General features: G+C 37.1%; 1 protein-coding gene across 1 annotated transcript in view; it reads right to left on the bottom strand.

The window, feature by feature from the left end:
- CNTNAP2 (contactin associated protein 2) overlaps positions 1-27,023 on the bottom strand; it is a 1,147,482-nt gene that overhangs the window by 454,998 nt on the left and 665,461 nt on the right. Inside the window, exon 10 of the mRNA XM_064506638.1 lies at positions 793-964. Within this exon, the coding sequence (XP_064362708.1) occupies positions 793-964 (172 nt within the window). The remainder of the gene's footprint in view (positions 1-792; positions 965-27,023) is intronic.

Here is a 27,023-nt window from a genome sequence, read left to right as displayed (position 1 = left end):
TGACACATAAAAAAATACTTTATGACCAATGCCCAAATTAAAAGCACTTCAGATTCTATTTTCACTCTCCTCCCCATCTCAACTTAAACCATTCTTAAGGTGGGAAAAGCAGATGAATTGTGTCTCTGAAATTTGTGGTTCTGCTATACCAAAAGGAGCCCTTAAAATAAAAATAAACTGAATAGAATTAATAAGATTAATGCAGGAGTTATCCAGGGACAAGTTAAAAAAAGAAAGCTGTAAGAGAAAGATAATAGCTTCAAAGTTTTGCCTCTGAATATCACAAACGGCTTCATTCTAAGCCTAGGATACACTCTTACAAAATAGATTTTCTGAGCCTATATAACTATATAAAACTTTTGGAATCAATATTCCAAGTGGCTGACATTACCACTCTCTACCTAACTCTCCAGTTGCAAAAACATCTCCATAACTGCCATTTAAGAAACAGATAAAACATGTTTTTTTAGGGAGTTCCCTCTTTTCACGGCAACCATATTACTGACCTGTGGGCAGAATTTAACTTACAATACCTTTTCATCTCCTCTTCCACGTGAGAATGGGGAGGTTAGAAATATACTTTCTACTGCGCCCTGCACAACCACAACTTAAGCCATCATCTCCATCCTGTAAGCATGGTCCGCATTGCCAAAAACGTGAGACTGCCCTGACTGTATTATTGGCAGTGTCAGAACCACCTTTTCTCTATCACTATATGTGTATTTTCACAATCTGAACGATGTTCAGCTATGAAGGTATCTAAATAAAATCAATGATATCTCTCTAACTTACCTGTCAATAATAGCACACATGTCAATGGTGACATTGGCAAAGCTTCCCAGCTTGCCTTGCTCCACTGCTTGTAAGTCCACCAGCTCATCGTCCACATGAATAAACTGCATGCATCCTTGAAACGAATGTTGAAATAGCGAGTGATCGGAGTCATTCATCTGTACAGGAAACCCTGCAGAGCAGCAGAAAAAAGAACATTATTAACTTCCCATACTATTACTCAAGCCAGCATTTTTTTACAGCAAAAGATGTATTTTCTGGACAGGAGAAGAAAAAGACTAGGCGAGAAGGACGTATTTTATAGTTATTAGGTTACATTGCAATGTTATTGACTTAAGTCATCGAGAACTACCAACAAGAATTTATACAGTACAGGTGATTTTCATTAATTTTTGTCTATTGGATAGAAGTTTTCTGCCAGCCATCTCCTCCTCCTGCCCCCTGTTGCTGTTCCTCATTACTTTTCTCTTCATACAAAGATTAATGGAATAGGGAAAAGATTTTTAGAGTCACATTCTCATTTCTCAGATTTTTTTTATGGCATGTATTCCATGTATTCCAGTTCAGCTTCCTCTGGAACCTCATCTCCTGTACAATAAAAACCAGTGCTGGAAACTTTCTGCAAACTTAAAACTAGCCCTGCAATCTAATTTCCTGGCCTACTCCTAAGAAATCTGAGGACGTTCTGCAGTATTTTTGTTTTTGCTGTCAATGTGTTTCCTTCTAAACATCCTTCTAAAGGCTGTTTATAAGAGAGGAGAGTGAATTCTAGTCTTGACTCAGGCTAAAAGACAGGAGTGAGGAGATATTTGTATGTAACTGTTTAACTGAATGCTCTTCAGAAGTGAATGTGTCAATTTACCTGTGAAAAATGCCCTGCATAAGACAATGGAGAGCCTCATCCACTCCTTATAAATCATTAACAATGAACTCCCTCAAAAAGCTTCAAGAAAATCATTTAAACAGGATCTGCTGAAGACAAGAGACAAGCTAACAACAGTTTATTGGTAAAGAAGGTAAAGTCTGAAAAATGTGTAATGACTTTATGGACTTCAGTTAGGAAGATGACCAGTCATGCAGTTCTTGACTGACATGGGGAAAAATTGCACATACATTTATTTTGGTAGCAAAACCAAATTATGCAGCTTCCATTCCTTCTCTCACTTTGCTACCCAGCTTCTGACCCCCACTGCCATACCACCTTTTTCAATAGCATTGAAACAGCAGTTTGTGGAGGCAGGGTACAGATTACAGAACTGATCCAGGTTAAAAATAACTTGGTAAGAGGGGATGAATATCTTTTTAAATTCAGTTCCTGAATGCAGTTTACCACATGCCTTACAAATAGTTGGACTGGCACAACTGCGAGGGCAATGAACAGAAGACAGAAACCTGCAAGCGGGGTTTGACAACTGATGTTGCTTAAAGTGGCAACTGCTAGTAAAAATGAACAAAACCCTGATACACATAAGTCTACCCTAAAATCTATTTAAGATGGCATTTTGACTCCAAAAATTTGCCAGCATATCCCTATGACCAATAAAGGTTAGTTACATTTTCTAAAACAGTCTTGCTCACCAGCTAAAATTACTGCTGGTAGCCTAAATTTCCCTGCATGCAAGTCCTCAAGTCAGAATTCTCTGATGGAGCCACAGAATTAATTAGGAATGTTACAGAAGTTAAGTAGTAACCACACTAAAAGTGAGCTCTGGCAGGTATTTCAAGAAACTGTCTTGATGCCAAAAGCCCCTGTGGGACAAATCGGCGACACTACCACAAGGCGCCTTGAACTGCAGCGAGAAACCCCCTCCCACTAATACCAATCACATGGAGAAGGAAAAAACCCTAGGGATCCCCAATTGCCTAACCAGCGCGTAAGAACCTCATCTGACCAACTGCCCCCCACCAAAACTGTGCTTATCCCAGAGTGTGGCAATTGTTACTTTGGAGTGACAGAAAAGTCAGGGTGAAGGGACAGGATTCATATTCTCCTCCCAGAACGTGCGTTGGCCAGTGGCCTATCTGAAGGGAAGACGACATAGCCTTCAGAGAACCACCCTACGTTTTAACTTGTTCTTTCCAGTGACTGATTAAACTAATTCATCTGAGGCTTTACAGAAAATAGCAATAGAAGAGTGCTCGGTGGATACAAGCACGACGATACTTGCACTTCAGTATCAGGTGCTTTCTTCAGTTACATTTAAACAGCTAACTCTTTCACTACAGCTGTATTTTTGTCAAACTGTCACTGAAATAATCTTAGTGCTTGCAGTAACTCGTTCTCAGCAAGAACCCCAAACTCAGCACCAAGCACATGGTTGTTCAGATCTTCAGTGCATTAGCAGAGCTATGTAGGAAGCCTGTGCTGCTGATTCAAACAGTCCTATGATTCCTTTATTTTAAACATTAAACTCAAGGTTAACAACACTGAGGCAAACTCTGCCCTTAATGTAAACCCAGCAAAGCCATGGAAATTGTATGAATGTATCCGAATGAAATGAAAGATAACCTATTGTTCTTCAAGCACCAACTAAAAAATAAGCTCAAAACCTAAAGCCACGATTCACTCTCTCCACTGCAGCAAGAGTCTAATCCAAATAACTACTAAGCTGTGAATATATAATTCAGCAATGTATTACAACAAAGAAGATGCTTAAGCAGACTTTTTTTTTTCCATGATGTGCACCAATTTTGGTAGTTTGGAGCATCTGAGGACTGTCCATAGAGGCATTTCAATACAGTGATTCTCAGATTCACTGTGTCTGAACTATTGGTTCTTGACATTATAGTAGTATACTCTTCTCATTGGCCTTTCAGACACCTGTGAGGTTAGCCAAGGCTTTGTGGATTACTGTCTTGGACACACATTCCAAAATCACAAGAAATTATGTCCTATCTAAATATTTATGTGATTCTTGGTCTCAGATTTTATTCCAGCTAAAGAAAGTACATTATTTTAAAGCTTTTGAAATGCTCATGGCCCTCCTGATTAAGAACTGCTATAATTTCTAATGAAATATTGTTATCTTTTGCTCTTATTTTAATATCAACATGATTATGTCTAGAAGACTTATTTTCCTGAAACACAAAAAGAAATACTTGCCTACACAGGTCTCCAAGCCATAGCCTTCATGACTGCCCTCTGGTGGTGCTAGTGAAAGAGACACTATGTTTCATCAGCAAATCTCTCACCTCTATAGACTGCGGAGGTCACCAGAAAATGCTAATCCTTAGCAGTAAGGTTGTTTGAGGTTGTTAGTATGCGTTTGAATGATTGTCAGGCAGTTCAATCAAGGTAAAATTGAATGGAAAGAGTCATCAGTTACTAAATACTCAGCAAGAACTTCACTGAATGCTGCTACAGACAATAAGTGGCATCAAGGTCTTGTTTGGTTTCTGCCCTACTGAAGAACAGTTGGGGCTATATGTGTGTTTCAGCATTTCCAAATACAGGGCCATATCTGCAGTAACCCAGAGGTATCAGAGATAGCTATGGCCTTATTTCATAGCAGCAGAGATTTTATGCACCATTGGACTGAATAGAAGTTAACCACATAAATCAAGTTTTCATCTATTACCCAAGAAAGTGGTCCACACCAAACATTAGTCATTCTGGATTCTGAATTTTGATATTTGAATGGATGAAGACTAATTTGCTCACTCATACCCCTTTATTTGCCCATCTTCCTACTGCTCCCTTTGCTGTTCCTAGTCCTGTAAGGAACTGGAAGAGAGGTTTTTTTATGCACTTCTACAGCACCTCACATAAATTATCTGTGAGGCTGATTGGGTGTCAAGGCGTTTCAGTCATACCACTACTATAACAGATAGTTATGCAAAAAGATGATTTCAGAAAACAATTCCCTATCCACAGGAAATAGAAGACTTACTTTTTTCCCAGCCATATGCTTCTCACAAAACTAGACTTCTTTCACAACATTTTTTTCTGCTTTAAAATTGCTGCCACAGCTTAGATAAACTTTTCTGAAGACAGTTAATAAATAAGCTGTTATGTAAAGAGCATAGCATATGGGAAAGCAACTAGATAAGCCTTCCATGTAATATATATGCTGTTTTCAAACTATTAGATATTCAGGCAATGCTCATTAATTTTGTTGTATGGCCCATTTTCTTGGCCATACAATCCCAGAATGAGTCATCTGGGGCAAAGCTTGTGCCTTAATGTAAACCTGGAAATGACCTAGTACATTGTGGTTATTTTTTTCCAATACATACGCAATGACAGCTTTCCTCTTACAGATTTCCAGTACTGGGTCATGATTCACTTCCTGATCCTGTCTACATTGAATGAAATTATAATTAAATCAAGTTCTATAACCAAGGCTGACAGTAATGCTGTCACTGGAAAGGCCAAGTAATGGATGCACACATTGTTTAGACAACACTGTATTGATTTTCTTGCTGACAAGAAAAATATGTACATTTCTAACTGCACATAGAGTACAATTTCGAGATACAGTTTAAAAGAATGTTGCTGCTTATGATTACAAATGCACATTAAAGCCTGATACAGTCCCTTATACTAAGGTTTCTTTCTCTTCCTGAATTTTTGGCACAAAATCAGACTCTTGCCATTTAATTTTTCGCATTTCAAGTCCACAAAGAAATGGATCATACTGCAAAGGTCAGACATAGATTGAACCTGAATTTTTCCCAGAACTTAAGGAAATCTGTTTCCAAGATTTCACTCTGACCTGTCAAACTTGGAACAGCCAAAATTCTGAATTCAGCTATTGATCTTAATTCAAACTTGCAAAAAAAATTAGCAAATACACAGTTTTAACTCATACTATTTTCTATGTTAGAAGTCATTTTATGTAATAAAATACAATAAAAAATTATAATAGTAAATATAATGAAAATATCTACAAAAGGAAAGCAGTATCTCTCTTCAAGTGTCAAGAACTACTATGCCTCTCTTCCAATCACCTCAGTAAAACTCTGTAAAGATGGAAGTCTAAGGAAAAATACATTCAGGTTCTGGCATAATACTGAATGACTAAATATTCAAAGTACAGCATTAAGCATCTGATGCGCTACTTGTTTTTGACACCTTACCTAAGAATGAAATATTGTACTAGACTTTGAATATACAAGTAGAGATTATTTTGTATCACTACATAAAACAGAGATGTTCTTCAAATTGTAATGCAAATTTTATTTTTTCAAAGAGTTTTTCTCCGTAGTTTCAGAGACCTCTTCATCAGCATACTTTTATTTCTACCTTTGCTTTATTTGCAAGTTAATAACAGGTGGATGTTTGCATACAGACAGTACTTGGTATTTTGCTTCTTCGAATGAAAAAAACCCTCATTTTCAAAAAAAAAAGCTAACTCGTGGCCCATAATGTCTTGAGCTAGCTGCATAGGTAGCTGCAGAATCCACCAACCAACAGAAAAAGTGACTGATCTCAAATCTGACAGTGATTTTTGTCTGCACACTATTTCCACATGTCTAATTCAATGTGAGAAAAAAGTATATGTCCTGGCTCCTTACTATCCAGAATGATGAGAAAGAAACAGAGTTTGTGATTCGTCAGGATATTTAGCAGCACAGTATTGTTCAGATGTCAAGTGATCTTTAAATTTTCTATGCACTTTATACAGAAATAAAGATGTTATTCTATTTTACTCACAGAACAAAGTACAAATTCTGTGTGTATATGTGTACTTACATTGAAGATATTACAGCAGTTTCATATGTTAATGAACAGGAAAGAGACTAACAGATAAGCTGTAATGTACCTCCCTAAAATTCACTATAATATTTTTATACTTGTTTCAATCAGACCAGACTGTGGCCTTCAGTGTGTGATAAGCAACACAGGCAATAGCTGCAGAAAACTAGAAGTCTTCTGCCCCAGGAGCATGAAATAAATTAAAGTAAACAAACTGTAGAAGTGATGAACTGAATTACTTAACATGGAACTGTTTTTCATTTCATTGCATCTCTGTTAAAAAATAGAAATGCACAAACAAGCACACACAGAAAAGTACTTGAAGAGATACAAGAGCAGTACCGGAGGTTTCAACAGTTACGCCTCTTCAACTCTAATCATAGTTCTATATCAGGTAATAGAAGGCCTAAGGACAGGGTTTTTCAAGATGTTTGGAACCTGTATCTAGCAACTGTCCTGAAAATAAACACAACTTCAGAGTCTCCTAGCTCAGTGGAACACAGGAAGGCAAACCAGAGTGGGAACTACAATTTTCCTATGTCTGTCTCCAAAGACGGTCATTGACTTCTCAAATGCTGCATCTTCTAATGAATTCCTCTTTACTTTTGCCTTCATTCCTTCATTTATAAAAATGCAGAGGTTGAATGCAAGGTGGTGCATCCTACCCCACTGTAAATTGCTACCCTAAATAACAAATGTGTTTATATATCGAGAGAAAAAATACAGTTTACTAATCCTAAAATTTAGAACTAGATGCTCTCTTCTAGCATTCCTGGGGCAAACAAGAGCCCTCTAGGTAAAACAGGCTAGCATTAATGAAGTCTCCAGTGGACTTCACATAATCTGCTTTGTACATGTCATTCGCATTATGACGGAAAAGAATAATCAAAACTCCTAAGACTTGGCAGTGTTTTCTACCACTGATCTGATGCTTGATAAGTTTTGTCTCCTCTGGAAATCTGGTCTTCAGCCAGATCCTTTTCTCTAAAAATATTTTATCTCCAGCTGTCTGCTTATTAACTGGAGCCAGCTCCGGAAAAGCACTGAGATTTTTCAGACTCCCTGTATCATTCCTTATTCCTCAGTCAGATTTTACTCTGATTCACTGACACTTGTTCAGTGTCTACCAGTTCTTGATGGGATTGAAGTCTTGGGAAAGTAGATCTTTCAGTGCCTCTCTACCTGACGTACAAAGAATATCAATGCGGTATTACAATTCTCCTTTACTATGTGCCAAAGAAATACTTCCTGGAGCATGTACGAGATTTTGCTGTAACAATTCTGTAGTTATGTGACGCAGCCATAGAGGTATGTCATGTATGGTATAATGGGTTATCAGAACATGTAATTATACTGGTACTGTTTAAAAGTTGGTTGTTGAGGAAAGAAACAGGCAGATAATGCAATAACCTAGATAAGAAAAAGCCGCAAAGATACTCAGATGATAACAGCCGAGCAATTAGGTGTGAAGAGACTATCTTCAGGCTACAATGCAACTTGCACAAAGATAATTTTACAAAGACTAGATATCATGAAGACACTAAATAGCTGGGATGACAGCCTAAGGAAGAAAAAAAAAAAAAAAAAGAGGGAGAAGAAATACAGTTATGGAAGCAGTAACAAAAGTAGAAACAAGAGCAAAGCAAGGCTATCTTTAATAGCACTGAAGTAGGGTTTCCTACAGTAGGAAGGGAAGAATAAGACTAAAGTATAATCAGCTGTTTAGAGGCTTTGTTTATTCAGTGCTTCTCTCTCATTGCTGTGGACCTTAGTGCACGTAATAATGTACTTGTTTAGAACTGTTTTAAGTCACTTTTCACAGCTGCTGGCCACAGAATTCAGCTATAGGATTCAAACACACTTGGGCCTTCCAGTTACGGTCGGAAAACAGCCAGGCTTTCCGGTTGCAAGGTGATGGTACTAATTCCGTCATTTGAAATGACTGCAATGGAGCCCAAGGAATATCTTACCCTTAACTTTGGCATCTTTCTCCTGTCCTTTTCCCTTTCAATGTCATGGGACAGGCGCTCCTCCTTTTTTCCCCGAGGTAACTACAAGCACGGTATCTATCCTATTGTCAAAGTCACCTCCTGCAAGACTCACGTAGACTGCAAACTGGTTGCAAATACAGGGTGAAAACAGTCTAGCAGACTGTACCCAAGCTCAGCTAGCAGGAAATATGCATATGGCTCAATTCAGTTCTCAGATCACATACCACCTGGACGACACACTTCAAAAAATCCATACACTGTATCATACTGAGAGCAAATTAACTAATTAAGCAGAGCAGAAGCATGTATTTCATTCACAGACACTAACATTTCATAAAAGGAACAATGTCTTCTTTGTGGAGAAGAGCAAATATAATTATCTAATGGGACTGGTTTTGCCGTTTGTCTGCCGACAGAGGGAAAATTAGATGGATGTCTCCTTCAGCTCCATGACTGCATAAAACATAATGATGACGTCTCACCCTGTATGGCTCTCTTTGAAGCTCTTCTGCAGACATTGCATTGGATAAATTACATCGGATAAATGCTTACCTAGATTTTTGAGAGCTGAAAGAAAACATTCATGTCTGCTGGGAAAATAAAGTGAAATATTGCTGTCAGGGTATGGTAGTATCTAATAGGAAGGAGAGTAAAAGTGAAAAAATGAAATAAAATAGTCTTTAAAAAGCACATATAGGCTAAAATTCATATTTGCCAAACCATAACATAAATAAATATATAAATAAAATAAATAAATAAATAAATCAAATAAATAAAATTTTTGCCTACTCATCGCACAGATAATTTTCCGTTGTTTATTTGACTCACTCTTTTACTTCCCTTGCAAACTTTGGTGGCTCAGTTGTACACATTGTTTTTACAATATCACTATTTGTGTGGGCTCATCACAAAATGTTACAATAAACTGTATTTAGTATTTTGATATTGTTTGTATTCCAAGAGCATCTGAAATTTACTGATACAGCAAAAGTATGTTTCTTTTCACAAAATAGCAGCAAAAATGGATCCTATGCTATCTTGATGCTTAAAAATGAACTACTCTATTTAATTCATTTTCTTGTAAAATAAATGTACACCACGAGTCCTTATTTTGACAGGAACTGATCTAAATCTTTGGCAATTCATGTTATAAAAGCAGCTTATTTTGTGCTGAAACGGAAGCAGTAACTCCTCTTCATGGAAAGTGTGCCTTATATAAATAAGAGCTCCACTGAGGAAAGTCTACTTTTTAAAGTGGTGGTTAGAGGTTACTTTTTTTTGCTTTTTCTTCAGAAACAACTTGATTTTGTCAATTGTTAAACACTTCCAATTCCTGCCTACTTCAATGGAGTTGGAGAGTAATCAGCCAGTTAATCAAGACATAAAGAATCCTCAGGAAAACTACTGAAAGAAGACAAACATACTGTAAAATAAAAGAGAAAATTTTAGATACATTGTAATCCTTTACTTAGAGGCTGACAAAGGCCAGAATAAATCAGGAGACTGAGACAGTTATAAAGTGAGTATAAATAGCATAACAAAATGGGACATGACATGAATGAAAAAAATGAAAAAAAAATTGTTTGAAAAATGAATCCCTTGTTATGGTGTAATTAAAGCATTTAAGTTTTATGCTCTAGTGTTTCTTAGTAAAAAGGCAATTCTGTTTCCTGGCAAAGGATTAGTTAAACAAATTAATAAATATTTTGGGTATCATATGACAAATTAAATGCAATGAAAATGCTCAACTGTTTTAAATGAAGGTTTTATTACAAGTGAGCTCCTATTGCAAAAATATGATGTATGTATGGCTGAAACCCTAAAATATCACATCAGAAAGAACTCTATTTGTTTTGAAATAAACCCTAAAGCTGTCCTGAGTTCCTGTTTAGGCAAAATTCCCTTTCAAACGATTGGGAAACATGAGTAGGAGTTGCACATTTCAATCGTCAGTTTTCTAACATGGAGAGAAGCGGTAAGAATGATTATTATTACCAGCCTTGGCTAATTTAAGTCAATCTAACATTTTACTGCAATTTCTATCTTATTTTATTGGATATTACGGAAGGTACAGAAAGCCACATAATGATCAAATTACAGCATATCTGTACATTACACTACTCATCTAACACGGTCTATTCCAGCTTTTGGGCTATTGTACATTTCTACTCCTTTTTTGTTCAGCTCACACAGTCTTTGCTCTGTTACAAGTCTGCTTACAGAAAACAATGCATGTGAATATTAGAAAATTCAGAGAAAGTGACATACAGAAAAAAACTAACTCTGATCTTCTGTCTTATGTCACTAGAAATGAAGAAGAGGTTTGGTTTTGTCTTTAAAGAAATAGAATGAAATTTTAAACCCAAACCACGATATAACCACTTAAAAAGTGTAACCCATAACCTCATTCTTCTTCCCAGTAATAATATCAAGTCCTATGGAGGCAAGCAAACTTCTTAAACATCAAGGCTGTCTATTCAAAAGCACAGCAGGCATAGCAATAAAGGCCTCACACAGTACGGAGTCAACATAAAGCCAACGGGAATTTTCTTGAATAATGAGTTGCAGGACTGAACGATGTCAAACTCTATTAGGCTCATTAAAAGTTCTCTGAAAAGTGCATTAAGATGCACTATAGTATTGATTGATTGCTTCATCTCAGAAGCAATATTAATACCTGTTATTTGTTAACAGAACCTTGCATAGTTTCTTCAAGGTTTTTTTTTTTCTTGGAAGTATACACTGAGAAATACACAGTTAAAATAATGTTATTGATATGCCACACCCAAGATTGATTTTCTCCTACTGTAAAGCTGAACAAGTCCTACAAAATGACTGAAGCAACTCAGTGTGTTGAGGAGGCTGTGTAAAGAATAATACGAACTTCCCATAACAAAAAGAAATGTAAGTTTTTCAACATGGGTTTTGTTGCTCAGTGCAATATTTACACTTTTCAAGGTTCAAAGTAATTATAGAAATTATGATGGATGAATTTTAGAAGATACATTTTTAATAGGTGCTGGACTAAAATCTTTAAAAGGTGGTGGGGTCACCTTCCATACCCACAGACGCTGGCTTCTTTAGTGATGCCTCACAGAATGTGAAAATAAAGACCAAAATTGCAGTCACTTATCACAAAAAAAGATATTATTATAGAATCAGAAAATAATTTAGTTTGGAAATGACCTCCCAAAGGTCATCTGGTCCAACCTTCTCCTCAAAGTAGGTCAAATTAGAGCAGGTTGCTTAAGGATGTGTCCAGCCTAGTGCACTATCTCCAAGGATAGAGATTTCAGAACCTCTCCAAATGACAAATTCCAGTGTTTGATCACCGTTAAGGTGAAAAAAATGTTTCCTTCTATCTAAGAAGAACTTCTCATGTTGCAATTTATTGTTGCAACACCGTTAAGGTGAAAAAATGTTTCCTTCTATCTAATGAGAACTTCTCATGTTGAGACTTCGGTCTGTTGCCTTTTGCCTTTTCACCATCTTCACTAGGAAGAGTCTGGCCCCATCTTCTCTACACCCTGTCAGTAGGTAGCCATGAACAGCAATAAAATCTCCCTTCAGCCTGCTCTTCTGGAGGCTGAACAAATCCAGTTCCCTCAAACAGTCTCTCCTCAAACATCATGTGCTCCAGCGCCTCTACCATCTTGCCAGCCCTCTGCTTGACTCGCTCCAGTATGTTATAGTTTTTCTTCTACTGGGGGCCCCAAACACAGTTACTCCAGGTGTGGTCTTAACAGTGCTGAATGAGGGGAGGAATCTCTTCCTGCAACCTGCTGACTCCGCTCTTGCAGAGCATACCCTTGGCCGCCTTCATCACCGTGGCACAACTGTTGAACAACTTGCTGTCCTGGAGGACCCCCAGGTCCTTTTCCGCAGAGTTCCTTTCTACCCAGTTCATTCCCAGCCTGGACTGGTGCCCAGGGTTATTCTATTCCCAGTGCAAGATTTTGCATTTGCCTTTGCTATAGACAGCGAGATTTCCATCAGCTCATTTCTCCAGCTTGGTGAAATCTGTGTGAATAGCAGATGTCAGTTCCAGCATACCAACCACTTTCCCCAGTTTGCTACTGTCCACAAATTACTGTAGGCACATTCCATCTCACCATCCAGGTTGTTAATAAAAATGTTAAACAGTATCAGCCGCAGTATCAATTCCTGAGGAACACCACTAAATAGTAACTGGTCACCACTTAGACTTTGTATAGCTGATCACCACCATTTGAGTTTGGCATCCAACCATTTTCCACCTACCTTATAGTTCATTGATCCAGTTTGTATTTTATCAATTTACCATAACAATACCATGCAGACTGTGTTGAAGTCAACACATACAACATTCACAGTTCTTGCCTCATCTATGGAGCAAATTATTTCATCATAGAGAGCAATCTCAGGAATCATTCTTGATTGTAATGACCTTTTAAAGATGTTTCAGAGATGATTTAGAGCAGCGTTGCAATAACATTGGTCAGCTTTTGTATCCAGCTTGCCTGGTGCCACAGACTTCTGTACATCAACTGCACGAGTGGTCCATAATCTGGTCTTCCTCTGCCATGGGCAATATTTAATTCCCCCAGGCTCTGCCACTAGACTCAGGGTCCTGGGATGCCTGATAGCAACCTTATAAAAGCCAACGCAAGAAAGGCACACAGTGCCTCAGCCTTTTCTATGTCCTCTGTCCCTAGGTCCCCTGTCCCACTGACCGCTGGGACCACATTTTTCTTAACTTCATTTTGCTGCTCATGTACTTATGGAAGCCTTTCTTGCTGCCTTTCACATCCCTGGCTAGTTTCAAATGCAGCTGAGGTTTGGCTTTCCCAGCTCCACCCTGTGTGCTTTGTCAATGACTCCATATTCCTCTCACATAGCCCATCCGTGCTTCTGCTGGCTGTGTCGTTTTACTTTTTACATTTGAACTCAGTCAGGTGTTCCCTTTCTCCTATAACCATGGTATCTCCATTAGAAAAATATAAATTATATAAAAAAAGTCCAGAACTGTTTTCTTTCACTTTGAATGTATGGATGACACTAATATCCACTTCATTCATATTAAGCTCCTTCCATTTGGATTTCAGAGAAAGCAGGCTGTTAGAGTGAGGCGTCAAGACATTTTTGGTAAGTGACATGTTAAAAACTGCACCACGCAATTCTTATTTAACGGTTTTTACTACAGAATTGGAACTCCAGTGTGATGCACTGGTAGTTAAAAGGAGCATGGAATCCATCTGTGGAAAGAGGCTGAGAAAGGATGGGATATAAGATGACACAGGAAAACTACATCTGACCTGTCTCTCCTTCCTCCTGCTTTTTTTCGCTCTCTGTCCTTTGGTCACAAAAAGAAACATTTATTTTGAGCCAACAGGGAAAAGAGGCTGCAATTTTGTCACAGACATGCTCTGCAAGCAGTGCTATGCACCTGGTGAAACAGAGATGGCTTTCTTCAGTCCTCTTCCTTTCCTCTGTAGCAAGCCAAGCTACGCAGACAGCAGCTCTGTGGCAGCTTTATCAATGCAGGACTGTACTTCCCCTTTCTGCGAGTGAACAGACTTCCTGGCTGCAGGCAAGAGAACTGACTCCCTTGACAGGTCTTTGTGGAAACTGAAGTGGGTGATGCAAGACCTGTGAATGGTATTTTCTTCTTGCCCACCAAATACAGGTGTTCTGAGGAAGCCCTGTACAAACGTGTCTCAGCAACTGAGGGATTCAATTCTAGCTGAAGTCTGCTGAAAGGTGGGGTACATGAGAGACTTACGTTGTATAAGACCAGGGTGACTGTGCTATAATTTGGAACATTAGGATTTTTTAAAGAAGAGATGAGGGAAAGACAAAGAGTGTACAGATTATTACAGAAATGCTGCAATATAAGAATTCGGGATAACCCAGCAAGTAAGTGTCTATGGAAGAGAAGAGGTACCAAAAGATTTCAGAAAAGAGCTAAACTGAGAGAAATTAAACAATTTGAGAACAAGGAGCCTTATACCTATATTAAGAATCACTAACTTGTTCACTGACTGATCACACTCATCTGATTCATAATTTTGTATCTGAATGAAAGGATATTTAAATATTTTCTTGGTTTTGACAAGAAATTAGAATAAACACAATGATTTTCTCTCAGTATGGAACTGAGCTTCTGAGTTTACTTAAACCAAAAGTCCTGCTTTCTGTATCTTTTATCTAAAGTGATCAAAATAGCAAATATGTGCAATCAAATGAGCACAAAGGAAAAGAAAACATGACACTTAGCCACCTCCCAGTAAATTACTAAAGAGGTTTAGAGAATCTGAGCTACTCCACTGACTTCATGTGGAGTTTCATGTGGCTAAAATCATATACACCACTGTAGAAAAGGAGAAACTGTTTACATTCTGTTTACATTTACAACTTAAGTCTGCAAGTTTCTACTCAACAATACACAAGAGCACACAAGTAAGTCCATGTATGGAGAAGTTAAATATAAAAGGCTTATTCTCTCAAATTGCTTATCTTCCTACCTTGTGGCTAGTACTTTCTTGATAATATGGTTTTAAATAACACAAGACAGCTCAGGAGACTGGCTGCTACATCCTGACTGACTTTATTGTCAGGAAATTGTGTCCACCTTGGGAGGCAAGTAAGCAATGAAGTACTCATTGCACATGAGATTGAAAGCTAGCCCTAAACATGGCTTAAACAATACTCGCACAAAATATCCAGACAGGATAGAAGTAACAGTGTATATATAATTGTTTGACTCTGTCAGATCACACATCCATATCCTGTTCTCTAACTTTTTTTTTCTTTCTCTTTTTCTTTTAGACATTTTGTAAGGCACACTAGAAGGAGAATTTGAAATACAAATGAAAAAAACAGTAAAAAAAAAACAAACAAAAATTTCCAGTGTTCCTCAGAAATAATCAGAAGAGGCTTTCTTCTCTATCAGAGAACAGTGTGAAATAGATTTATTGGCCCAATACCTGCATAACCCTGCTACAGACAGAAACATGTAATTGCATTTCACACTTCATTTTCAGATACACTCCAAATTCATGTGAAGTCAACAAAAGTCACAGTCATATATATGCTTATAATATGGTATATATGGGTCCCATGCTGGTAATCCAAGTCCACACTCAGCTATGATTTGTGGGTAAGAGAGCACGGGGCACATTTGTAAGCTGTGTAAAGTATGGGAACATGGTGCTGTACTTTGATGTTCACTGTAATGCTCACGAAGGAAAAGAATGAATGAAGTCTGGTCTAATCTGGGAGATAGACATGGGAATATTTATACTCAAATTGCCTTCTGATGTATGCATTACAGAAAATGAAAAAGAGAGGAAAAGATAAAGGGAGAAAGCAGGACTTTGCTAATGTGAAGCAATTGTATATAGAGCACTTACTGGCAAGGCAATAATTCTCCAAGTTTGACTGGGCAGTGTATCTGAGGAAAAAAAAACACCTTGGCAAGAAGCCTGAATTGCCAATCCTTAATTTTAATAGTGAATTCCCAGGATACTTAAGCACAAAGAAATATGCTACCAGAACCTATTTTTAAGACAATAAGCAGGACAAAGACAGGCAGAAATGGATAGCACATTTAAGAAGAGGGAGACAGCCAGAGAAAATTTACTGATCTGGATTTTGTTTCTGTAATCCAGATAACCAATATAGGTAACTGTTCTGTTTTAGAAGAACTAGCTTACCTTATAATAAAACACCAACTAATTTCTTCAAAAAGAGTGAGTTCATATTCAGAATTGACTTAAGTATCTCTAAGCCATGAAGACAGTGAAAGCTTCTGTGACTTCCAGGCTAGTCATGAGAGTCTGTCTAACAAAGCACATTAATGCAAAGCTCCTATCAAGAACTAGCTGAATGGAAGGACTAAAAGACTATGTAAAATCTGAAATCTTGCACATACACATATATGAATGAGAGAATCTGTACTCAAAAAGCTTAGTTATTGTAATGGATTTTCCAAATACTAGTTGTGACGGTCATGTACAGATGGGTGTTAACGATTGCAAAGTATAGAAAAATGCATGCACAATTGTGTCTGTGCCAGTGTTAAGGAAAGAGGGGAGCGCTTTGTCAACATACGTTTTCATGAATACATGCTATATCAACCAGATAGCAGCAATTAGATCTGACCAGCAAGAATAATAAGCTACTTATATAATCTTGAAAGAAATTGAAGCCCACCAAACTAGGCAACACTGAAAGAAAACATTGGATAAAAATGATCCCAAGTAAAAATCAAATTTAATTATCAGAACAATAAATCAATGATTTGGACGGAAATATGCTACCTGTTCATTTCTAAGTGCGCCACAGCTATCAAAGCTCATGCTGATGGCTTGTAAGCAGAGTCTGTTATTTGACTCCATCCTGCAAAGAGCTCACCTTCTCACAAGGTAACAGTCACATCATTCAGTTCTGTCACTTAGTTTGTAAGCAAAAGATAAGCAGATTCTCTGATAGAGACAAACTCATGCAAAGCAATGGAACATTGAGTTGGAGAGTTAGCTTGCTTACAAACAGCAGCAACCACATTATAACAATTGTGCTGCTGCTACCCAAGGGACCAAAATCCTTTGGAAAACAGGACAACTATTTGAAAACCAGAAACTTACAATTAATTGCCCTGATTTATGAATGGAGTTTTAATTATGTATCCTAACAAACTCAAGTAACTACAGCCAGAAACACAAAAGTTAACTAATTTATATGCCTATAATACTGTCTTGTCATATCAAGGTGAAATAAGAATTGCATTTACAGACTATGAACATTACCTTTTAGAGATGAGTGGACAGAGATGTCTCCTGTATCTTTTTCCAGCTCTGCTGTCTTCACAAATACTACGCGACAGCGAAGTTATAAGCAAAATTTATCTTGAAACTATTCAACTAAATTCTTGAATATAGCTTCCTATACCAATACTGTCTCCCCAAAATATTATTTTTATATCACCTTTTCTAAGTTCAGTGCAACATGTTTGCACCTACTGCACACTTACTTATTTTACTCCACCCATTTTGCTCTCTGTTTTCTTGAATAAAAGTAGATTAGAAATGACAGAATATTTTTTAACCATTCGGGGAGGGAAACTCAGGAATGGCCTAGCAAATCAGATAGTAGATGTAAGAGATTTAGATTGTTTTAAAATAAAACTTCATAAATTTATGGAAGAAATCATTCGGCAGTTTAGGATGATCTTTGAGTGATAAACATAAGGTTTGCGATATGAGACCTTAGGAGTGTAATTTGTTGATATTCCTTAGGAGAGTTGAAAGAAAGTGGATTAGTGTCTGCTGATTGTGTTTGTACCATATTTATATTATATTAATGCAACGCTTCAGGCTCTCTGATGGCTGCCTTACAAGAGCATATTCAGATTGGGATATTATTCATTTATTTATCTATTTTTACACCTTGTTGTATTAGGAGGCTTCGGGTGAATTTTCACCCTTCTATGAAGCACTGAATTGCCACAGCCAGACAGAACCTGAGGCAAGGAAGGCCCGTGCGCCTAGAGGTTTTAAAGTCTCATGTGACTCGCCTTAATTTCCTCATTTAGCACGTTCAACTAGCTGGAACGGGAGGTATCCCTGGAAGGGTACTGGGAATTGTCCGGTGGTAAATAGGTGTATGCAGAGAAAATGGTCTATGGACTGCTGGATTAAACATCCACTGTATGGAATTGAAAGAAACAGAAGACAATGACACTTCAGCTCTACGTTTCCAAGCCACATCCGAGCTAGAGCTTCTTAAAGCGCAGAGAATTTTAATAATGAATATATCTTTCAATCATTTAGATTTTTTTTCTCCATTCAAAATGCCAATATCTAGACCACACAAGTTCAGGTTTAAAACTTGAGCACAAGTAACAAAATATGAGGAAGCTTTTAAAGTTGGGCTTACAGTGCAACTACTTTGACATCGTAAAATATAAAACTTTGTCAAGTTTGCATAACATTTTTGTTGATGCTGGGTTATATAAAACTTAACAGATATTACCCTTTTTTATCTGCCATTCTATTGCTAGTTCTTTGATACAACAAAACTTGAAAGAATATGCAAAAAGTCTTATTTTAAATAAATTTCCTCACTTCAGTTTCATTACTTCTATACCAAATAGCCACAGATGTTTTTCTAATTAGCACTGGGAATTTTACTCTAGCACTGATGCTGCTGTCTTTTACTGAAGGAAATTGTGCACTTCTGCCCATTAGTTTGAATTAGTGCAGAATGTCAACAGGATAACCTGCACAACCAATCTGTTAGCCACATATCTAGATTTTATTGAGTTTATTCCCTTAGGAGTCTACACTGTTAGCACTGTAAAATTATACTGAAAATTCCATAGAGCATGCAGACTTCTGACTTGACACCAGTATTAAATTTCAGCACCATATACTTAATATGTCATTTAAAATACCGTCTAATGATTAGGTCCAGGGGAGGGAAAACTGTCTCAACATGAACAGTTAATTAAAATTATTACTCTGATAAAACTCATAATACTACTCTCAGGAGAAATAATATGCCCTGCTGTACCTTGGATGTATTCAAGTATACTTGACACACTCAGCAGTACTATAAATTATTTCAATTTATTTTATAGGCTACTGTTAGCAGACACCACTGTGGCATGTCTGCTGAACAGCGCCTACGAAAAAAACTAACATTCTCCATAGAGACAGCTGTATAAATGTTGGAACTATGCCTGTTCCCTTTGTCCAATAGTCTTCATATTTTTGATATTTGGGATAGCTGGCAGCAAGCACAGATAGTTTTAAGATTTCAAGCAACAAATATGACCTTTTGGATGTTATGCCCTGAACTTACTATATCCATAGCCTGATTAGAAAGGCAAAATGATATCCAAGCACTTGCTGCAAACCAGCTGGCATGCTTTACTGTCAAGGTATGGGCACATCTGCAATTAAGGGCATTTGCACATGCACGCTGAGTTGGAAATGCATCCCTAACTCATTTGGTGAGTAATTACTTGCCCAGTATTGCCCCAATTTCTGGAACTCTCTGTTTACTTGGAACTGATTTGCACAGCCCTTATCTGCTTTAGACATTCTGCAGACGATTTACCTTTTAAGCTCTGTTTTTAATAATTCATAGTGATTAATCATGTTTACGTATTTGCATAAAGAGCACGGTATCAAAGCAAATAACTGATCTGTAAAGAGGGAAAGGAAAGCATACCAAGAACACACCTTCAGCTACTGTTAATTGGCTTAGTACATTGACTTTAGTAGAGGAATGTCAATTTTTACTAGCAGAGAACCTGCTTCTTTCTTTCACAAGCTCAAAAAATTCTTACTAGGCTGATTTCTCCTAGTAGTTTATGCAGAACAGTGAAGATCTTTATATAGTAATAAGGCTCCCTTATGTTCTTTGCTAATATGAATAGTAAGTAATGTAAGAATTAAACTTGATTTTGGCACAGGCTTGCTTCTCAGATTTACATTGTAAGGCTTTATTACAGACAATTTGGTAGGGACTTACCCCTATGCAAAGTAGTACATGCCATTTTTGTTTTCAGTTGAGCTACTCTGTCATAAGACTCATATTAAATTCGTGAACAGCGAAATTAAAAGTAGGCAGCTTTGATGTGGATGCATTTGATATTGTCATGTTAAATTAGGCAGCACATGAACTTTAGAATTGACTCTAGCTGTCCAGAACCAAAGTTGTTTTGTTAATGCTGCGCTACAAGTGAAATTCCCCTGTGTATAAAGGGCCAGCACCTAACTTCAGAGTGATACTGAAACTGGAGTTTAGGCCCTGAGCACATAAGAAATTCATCTTCAAAGCATCACACTCTATTGGGCCACATGTAACATGTTACGATATTCAGGTGACTTGCAAGGACTCTACATATAATTAAAATTTAAAAAAAAAACCCTTTTCCCCACCACTGTGAATTTCCACTGTGCAGGTATACAAAATTTTGTCCTATTCCCACTGTCATGTATCCATTCACCATTCTTTGTAGCCTCTACTATATCCTTTCTGAGATAAGGCGACTGTATCAAAAGGTATACAGCATTTAAGAGGTGAAGCGGTACCATTGATTATATAATGGTATTGCCTTTACTCTTATTCCATGTCAGCTTAGTTTCTTTAAAATCCTGTGATAAGGACCTTTGTCAAAAGCTTTTTTGAAATTCAGGTATATCAGCTGGATTGCTATTTATCTATATGCTGTTGACTCCTACAAACAGCTGTAAGCCCATCTGCAAAAAACATGTAGATTCTTTCTTTTCATACATGAATTATTTCTGTACTTTATTTTATTTTATTTTTTTTAAACTAATTTGCCTCAACTTTAGAAGTTGAATTTATTCTCAGACCCTTCCTGGAATCTAATATGGAATATTAACCTGGAATATAAATTGTTGTCATTTTTCCCAACTTCCATTTTTCTATAACCTGAGCTGATATAAGAGATAAGTTATCAATTAATAGTTGCTTATGTTTCATATTTAACTTCCTTTAGACCTCTCCAGTGAAGACTATCTGGTCTTGGCAACATTTCATCATTTAGGTATTCAGAAGTGTCCTGTCCCTGCAATAACTAGGTATCCCTAGATCTTTCAGTTCCTCCTTGTTTCAACACAATCCCTTTCCAGTTGATGCCTAGCCACACTTCCATCTTCTGGCAGGTTATCTGACAGGGTCCAGTGTGAAATCTGAACTCTGTATTCTGCTAGCCCAGCTGCTGTCTGAATCTCCCGAGTCCTAGGTTATCTCCAGGGCAGAGATGCATCAGAATGTATGAATGTTTCTTCTGTTTCCAATATTCATTTATTCTCTTTGACTATAAGAGAAGATACTCTCTCATTCCTTTACCATAAAAAATACCCCAGAAGACAGCTGTTTATCTATTTTTCAATGTATAGTTCAAAGAAATTCTGTAAAATGATTGTTGTTTGATTTTTGTTTGAAATATTTTTAGACATAATAAGTATTTTATCAGACAACCTTTCAGTAAGCAAAACAGGTGACAGAAAATTAAGTAAATTACAATGTCACATTTCAGCAAGGTTTTTCACTTAAAGTCAGGGTACAGCATAAGAGGGGGGGGAAAAAACATGAAAACCAAGGCTGTTCAAAAAAGAAAGGTAAATGAAAATTTAATATCAATAAAATGACCAGGCTTAAACATACTGTAATGCTCTACTGTAGTTTCGTGTATTTTCTTTTCACGAGAATCACCAAACACCCCAAATTAAGTGCCTAGCTTTGTTTCTTATTAAGCAGACAAATATTTATGTGCTTTGCAAGCATTAAGATTTATACCGACCATTCAAAAAGGACCCCAGAATACATCTCATTTCATTTTAATCTCTCTCAAGCTTCCATCCAATAAAAGCCTCTTATGTGCCTACTGTTTTTCTGTAAGATGAAATCCAAAGTCAAGACCTCATTAAAGGTTTCAGTTCTTTTTCTACAGCAACGATGACAAATCCAAACCTCTACAGAGCAGAGCAAGGAACTGGATTTCTTTTATTCTTTTTAGTGTTGTAGATGCTTATGATACAATCATTCTAACAGAATAAAGAAACAAACAGCCCACAGTGGAATCCTGGTTGATAATTAAAAAAGAAAATGTCATCATCTTGAGGATTTTTTTTTGGAAAAAACTGCTAATTACAGAATTGCCACCGAAGTGTTAAGACGACACTTATTTCTTTCCTCCAAATGCTAATGCTCAAATTATAAAACAAAAAATTTAGACATAAAGCAGTAAATTTTTCTTAGAGTTTATATCTTTTGGAGTTTCTTTATAATCAAGAGGACTAGAAGCTAAGAAAAGCCAAGTGTCTAAAGACTCACGGTTATATTATGAGCACTGGGAAAAGGGAGAGGAATATCAGTGCAAGACTCCTTTCAGAGTCAGCTACTTGTGACCCTACCAGCCAGAGTTACTGTATTGTAAGAAATGTTGTCTTTTGACCTGCAGAAAGGAAATATGCTTTGGATGGAGGATAAGGGGTAAAACAACATATCCAGAACCAATCTGTGCATACTTCAGAAAAGAGGCAGTTTTTTTTTTGTTTTTTGGGTTTTTTTTTAAGAAAAGATACAAGGTTTCTATTAAATATGAATAGCAGAAGAAAAACATGATAAGCTCCAGCCACCATCAGATAAGAGATTTTTCAGAGAGAGAGCGCAAGAATGCATCCTCTGTGCCACATGATGTGCATGCAACAGTGCTGAACATCACAACTGCCATTTTTAACCGAAACTAGCAGAGGGACCCAAACAGCTACTGACGATTTGGACTTGACCCAAACTGACATGATCATCAATCTGGAAACCTTAACAGTTGGACTTAATTATTTTTAAAAAGTCAAGTCACCTTAAACAGAAATTAAATGCCAGTAACTGATGCTTTTTTCATAATGACATTATTGCTATTTTCCCATATTTCACCTTGATATAGTTGCCTTTAATGCCCACTGCCAGTAAAGGAAGGGTCTTTAATGAAATATCGTCCTAGAAATATCTTCAAACCTGCTTCCCTAGTAATAAAGCAACATGCTGAACTTACTGCAAATCCATAGCAATTTATTTCACAGCCATCTGAGAATGGATTCATAGTTCAATTATCATAACATTATTGGAGAACTTTCACTTTTCACTTTCTGTTTAATTAAGGGATCACTGGCCTTTCAAATTTCCATATTTTATACAATGTATGCTTACTGTATTTTACACAGTATGTTCTGTTTTGCTCCCAGTCAACACAGGAAAGAGGCTTTGATTTTGATGCTCATATTCTATCAGTAAGAACAGAATTAGTGTGGTTTGCATTTTCAGTTCCAACTTAGTATGTGGTTATGATATTTGTGCAGACACTGAGTTTATTTACAGACAAATTTATTTCTGAAATCGTATTAGCAGGTACTTGAAGGGAGAAGCCTGTTTCCAGTGCTGCCATCACAAATATCCACTGGCTTACATTGTGTTCACTTGCTTCAAGGGCTTATAAAAAGTTCTAGAGAGAGGAACAGGTAAAAGACAGGTTGAGTCCACCATTCACAGTGACTAATTCCCAAAGGGAGAAGCATGCAGGTTTTTGTATTTATCTTCAGTGTACTGTTTCACAAGCTCTTGATAATGAAGGGCAGTTTACTAATCCAGGAGTCTGCCAGGTCAGTCTGAGAATGGAAATACCTGTCAGGCAGGCTGGCCTAGCTTAGTAGCTCCATGCCACTAAAAATTCCTAGGCTTAAGACTCACAATGGTGCCACCTGCGACCTCGAAACACAGGCAAATTCTCTTAAATGCATTTAAGACAGAGTTCCAAATGCGAACAAATCTAGAGAATCGGTACTACTGGCAAGTCTGACCTCGATGGCATGAAGAAGCAGTGGCAGGGAGAGAAAGCTAAAAAAACATCCAAGGGCATTGTCCCTAACAAGACACCAGAACCACCTCGTCAACTAACTCCTTATACAACAGTCAGAGCTACTACCTTATCTTCTGCAAACATGTGCTTCCCCACCATTATTACTGAATATAATAAAAGACCAGGAGCTGGGAGGTTTTTCTCAATACCATCTAATTGAATCTATGATGTTTCCTTCACAAGTTCCATGCCTTTGAAAATTGAAAATCTACAGGGGAATGTAACTTGCTTTAGAAAGAGAGGAGGAAATTGCACTTGCAATGACAGTACCAAGCTACTCATTTATGAGGATTACTTTGTTTTCAAGTAAATTAAATGCAAAAACTAGTGATGTTGCTGTGAATATGCAGTTTTGACTGAAGTCCTTAAATTATCTTACCAACAAAGATTTGCATAGAAGGCCAAAGACGGAAGTCCTTTACTATGCAAAGGTTTTACTGACTCCAAGGATTTTAGAAACAAGTTTCTAGCAATTTGATATCAAAAATACATTTCTGGAAAAGCAAAGCAGGCTGATTTCAGACCATTCAAAAGAGAGCACAAACATAGTCATAATTCTCAGGGATTGCTTTAATTATATTTCACTCTAAATGCAGTAATCATCTTGAAGCAGCAGTGCAGAAAAGACCACACTATAAGATTAAGAGCTGTAGAAAGAAACGTAGCAGCATTCTGTGTGTTTAAAACTAAGGCTTAACACTGGCCTTTCGGCCATCATACTAGGTAAATAAACTAACTTCACAAGCAATCTAACTTGCAATTTGACTTGCTTTGAGCAAGGTGGGGATTGGACCAGATGACCTCTCCAGAGGCCCCTTCCAACCAAATTATTCTGTGATTTTAATCACAAACTAAACTTTACAATGCAGGCTTTGGATTTAGAACGCCTAACAAGAGAAGATGCATATTCAGGTGATCTGAGCTAGCATAATCAAGTGATGAAATAGATCAATCAGCAATGACAAAAGCAAAGCGAAACCTGAAATCCAGTATTTGTCTCGTGGAAGAAATAATACTGGAATCAACTGCATATTATTAACAAATTACAAATACAAACACTATTTCTGTCTCTTGTGAGAAATTCTACTTACTGAAATGGATACCAAGCATTAAAGGGATTCCAGTTTCTCATTCTAGAAGCCAACATAAACTATCTTATCCTTAATTATTGTATTTCCATAAAGAATGCCTGACTTTCTGCCTTGTTCATTTTGGAAGCCTGCAGATACCAGCTGTTCTATTCTGCCACTCTTAGTCCTATTGAGGAGGACTTTACTGCTCATCTAATCTGATTTCACTAGTTAATGGCACGTGACTAGGTGCTACTCCTATGAGCGACTGTCTCAGAATATATTCTTTATTTCTACAATTCTTAGGTCTGCTTTAACTCCAACTTATTGCAATGAAAGCAATGCTGACAGAAGGATGGAAAAATTTAACCCTTTCACTTATATTTGCAGAAGAAAAACACCATCGAAAGTCAAGCTTTAAATTAGTAATTAGATTCTAACCGAACTAAGAATAAATTAAAAAACATGGAAAAGAACATACTTGGACCACTTTTCACTAAATTTTCATCATTGTCTGATCATATTCTTCTAATTATATGTTCACTTTTCCTCCATGCTTATTACATTCTGGACACTTGATCACATCAACACACACTAAAAAGAAGACAGCTGTTAGCACTATAATCTAATTTACTAGATTGGAAGTAAAACCCACTCTTCTGAATTTGAAGTCAAACTCATTTGGTCAAGAAATACATAATACAACTCATTGCTACTGTTTACATTATTGTATTACTCAAAGTTTCATAACAATATCCTATTACCAAAGCAGGATGGCAAATTACTGCCAGTTCCTTAAGGGATGTGAGTACTCCCACCTACTGAGAAACACATTAAAAGTACACTTCAGTCAGGCCTTTATGCCTCTTTTGTGTCTCACATACCTTAAGCATTAAATGAAGCCCTCAGACCTTGGGTTTTCGTCCAAATGTGTCTGTACAGTCTTTCAGATCATGATTCTCCCACACCCTTTCCTTTTGCCCCTTGGGAAGATGCATATTATGGGCAATGGAATCTCATTCAAAGTATTACTCTTCCCATTAGTTGGGTGAACACAGAATTCTGTGCATTTGCCATTGTTTTTATCTGCTGCAAACAGGGAGCAATTTGTAATACTGGATGAAAGTTTCCAATAGACTCCTTTCGGAATTGCAGTCATTTGATCAAACTGAAGCAGGTGCAGGATTAGATGCTAATACCCAGCAGAACTAAGTGACAAAATCTTCAAAAGTCCACTATTTAACATTGCATTGTCATTATTTTCCTAGGAAATATTTTCCTGTTATAAATGCTTTAACCAACTAAATGATACCAGCCATTAATAAGCAGTTCAAAACTGCTATAGTTAAGGGAAAGATTTTTACTGTCCTTCTTGGTCTTAGCACTGCAATTTATACTCATTTGCTAGAGAAACAGCAAGAAAAAAACAACAATTTGTTCTGATAACAAAGGTTCCAACTAAAGCCATGTTAATCTTTGCAGCAAAACTCAAAACCACAAGACATTCACCGTGATTTGGATTTCATCATGAACTCAGTTCATGCTCAGTGAAAGATCTGCTAGAAGTCTAAAACCTTCCAAGTAAGTGCAAGATCAATATTGTGCTAACAGAAATATATTTAATGGTTTTACTTCAAAAATCACACAAAACCCTCCCATATTGGTTAGAAGTAGACAGAAGGACATTTCAGGAATCCTGAGAAATCATGCATGAAGCTCTTTTCTGGGTCAGATTTCAGCTAGATTTGAAAGCCAAATAGTTGAATGAATCCAGATAAGCTTTGGGATTTTCAAACATTCATTTTAATTTTCAAGGATCTTTCCATCAATAACTTTAATGGTAATGACCATTTTTAATATAGATATTGAATGGCCTTTCAGTTGACAGACGGACAAGGAGGATGAAATACTTAAGCTTCTGTGCCTAAATTATTTAAAGACAGTTTTATGTCTTTATGTGAAGCCCACACACTTTCTGCAAAATCAGCATGACAGGGTGCCCATCTAAAGTGCTTAGACTACGCATCACGCATGCAGCATGA

Source organism: Dromaius novaehollandiae, chromosome 2 (genome assembly GCF_036370855.1).
Source record: "Dromaius novaehollandiae isolate bDroNov1 chromosome 2, bDroNov1.hap1, whole genome shotgun sequence".
NCBI classification, from domain to species: domain Eukaryota; kingdom Metazoa; phylum Chordata; class Aves; order Casuariiformes; family Dromaiidae; genus Dromaius; species Dromaius novaehollandiae.
The sequence above is the reverse complement of the archived record's forward strand: the minus strand, read 5'-3'. Positions and strand labels throughout refer to the sequence as shown.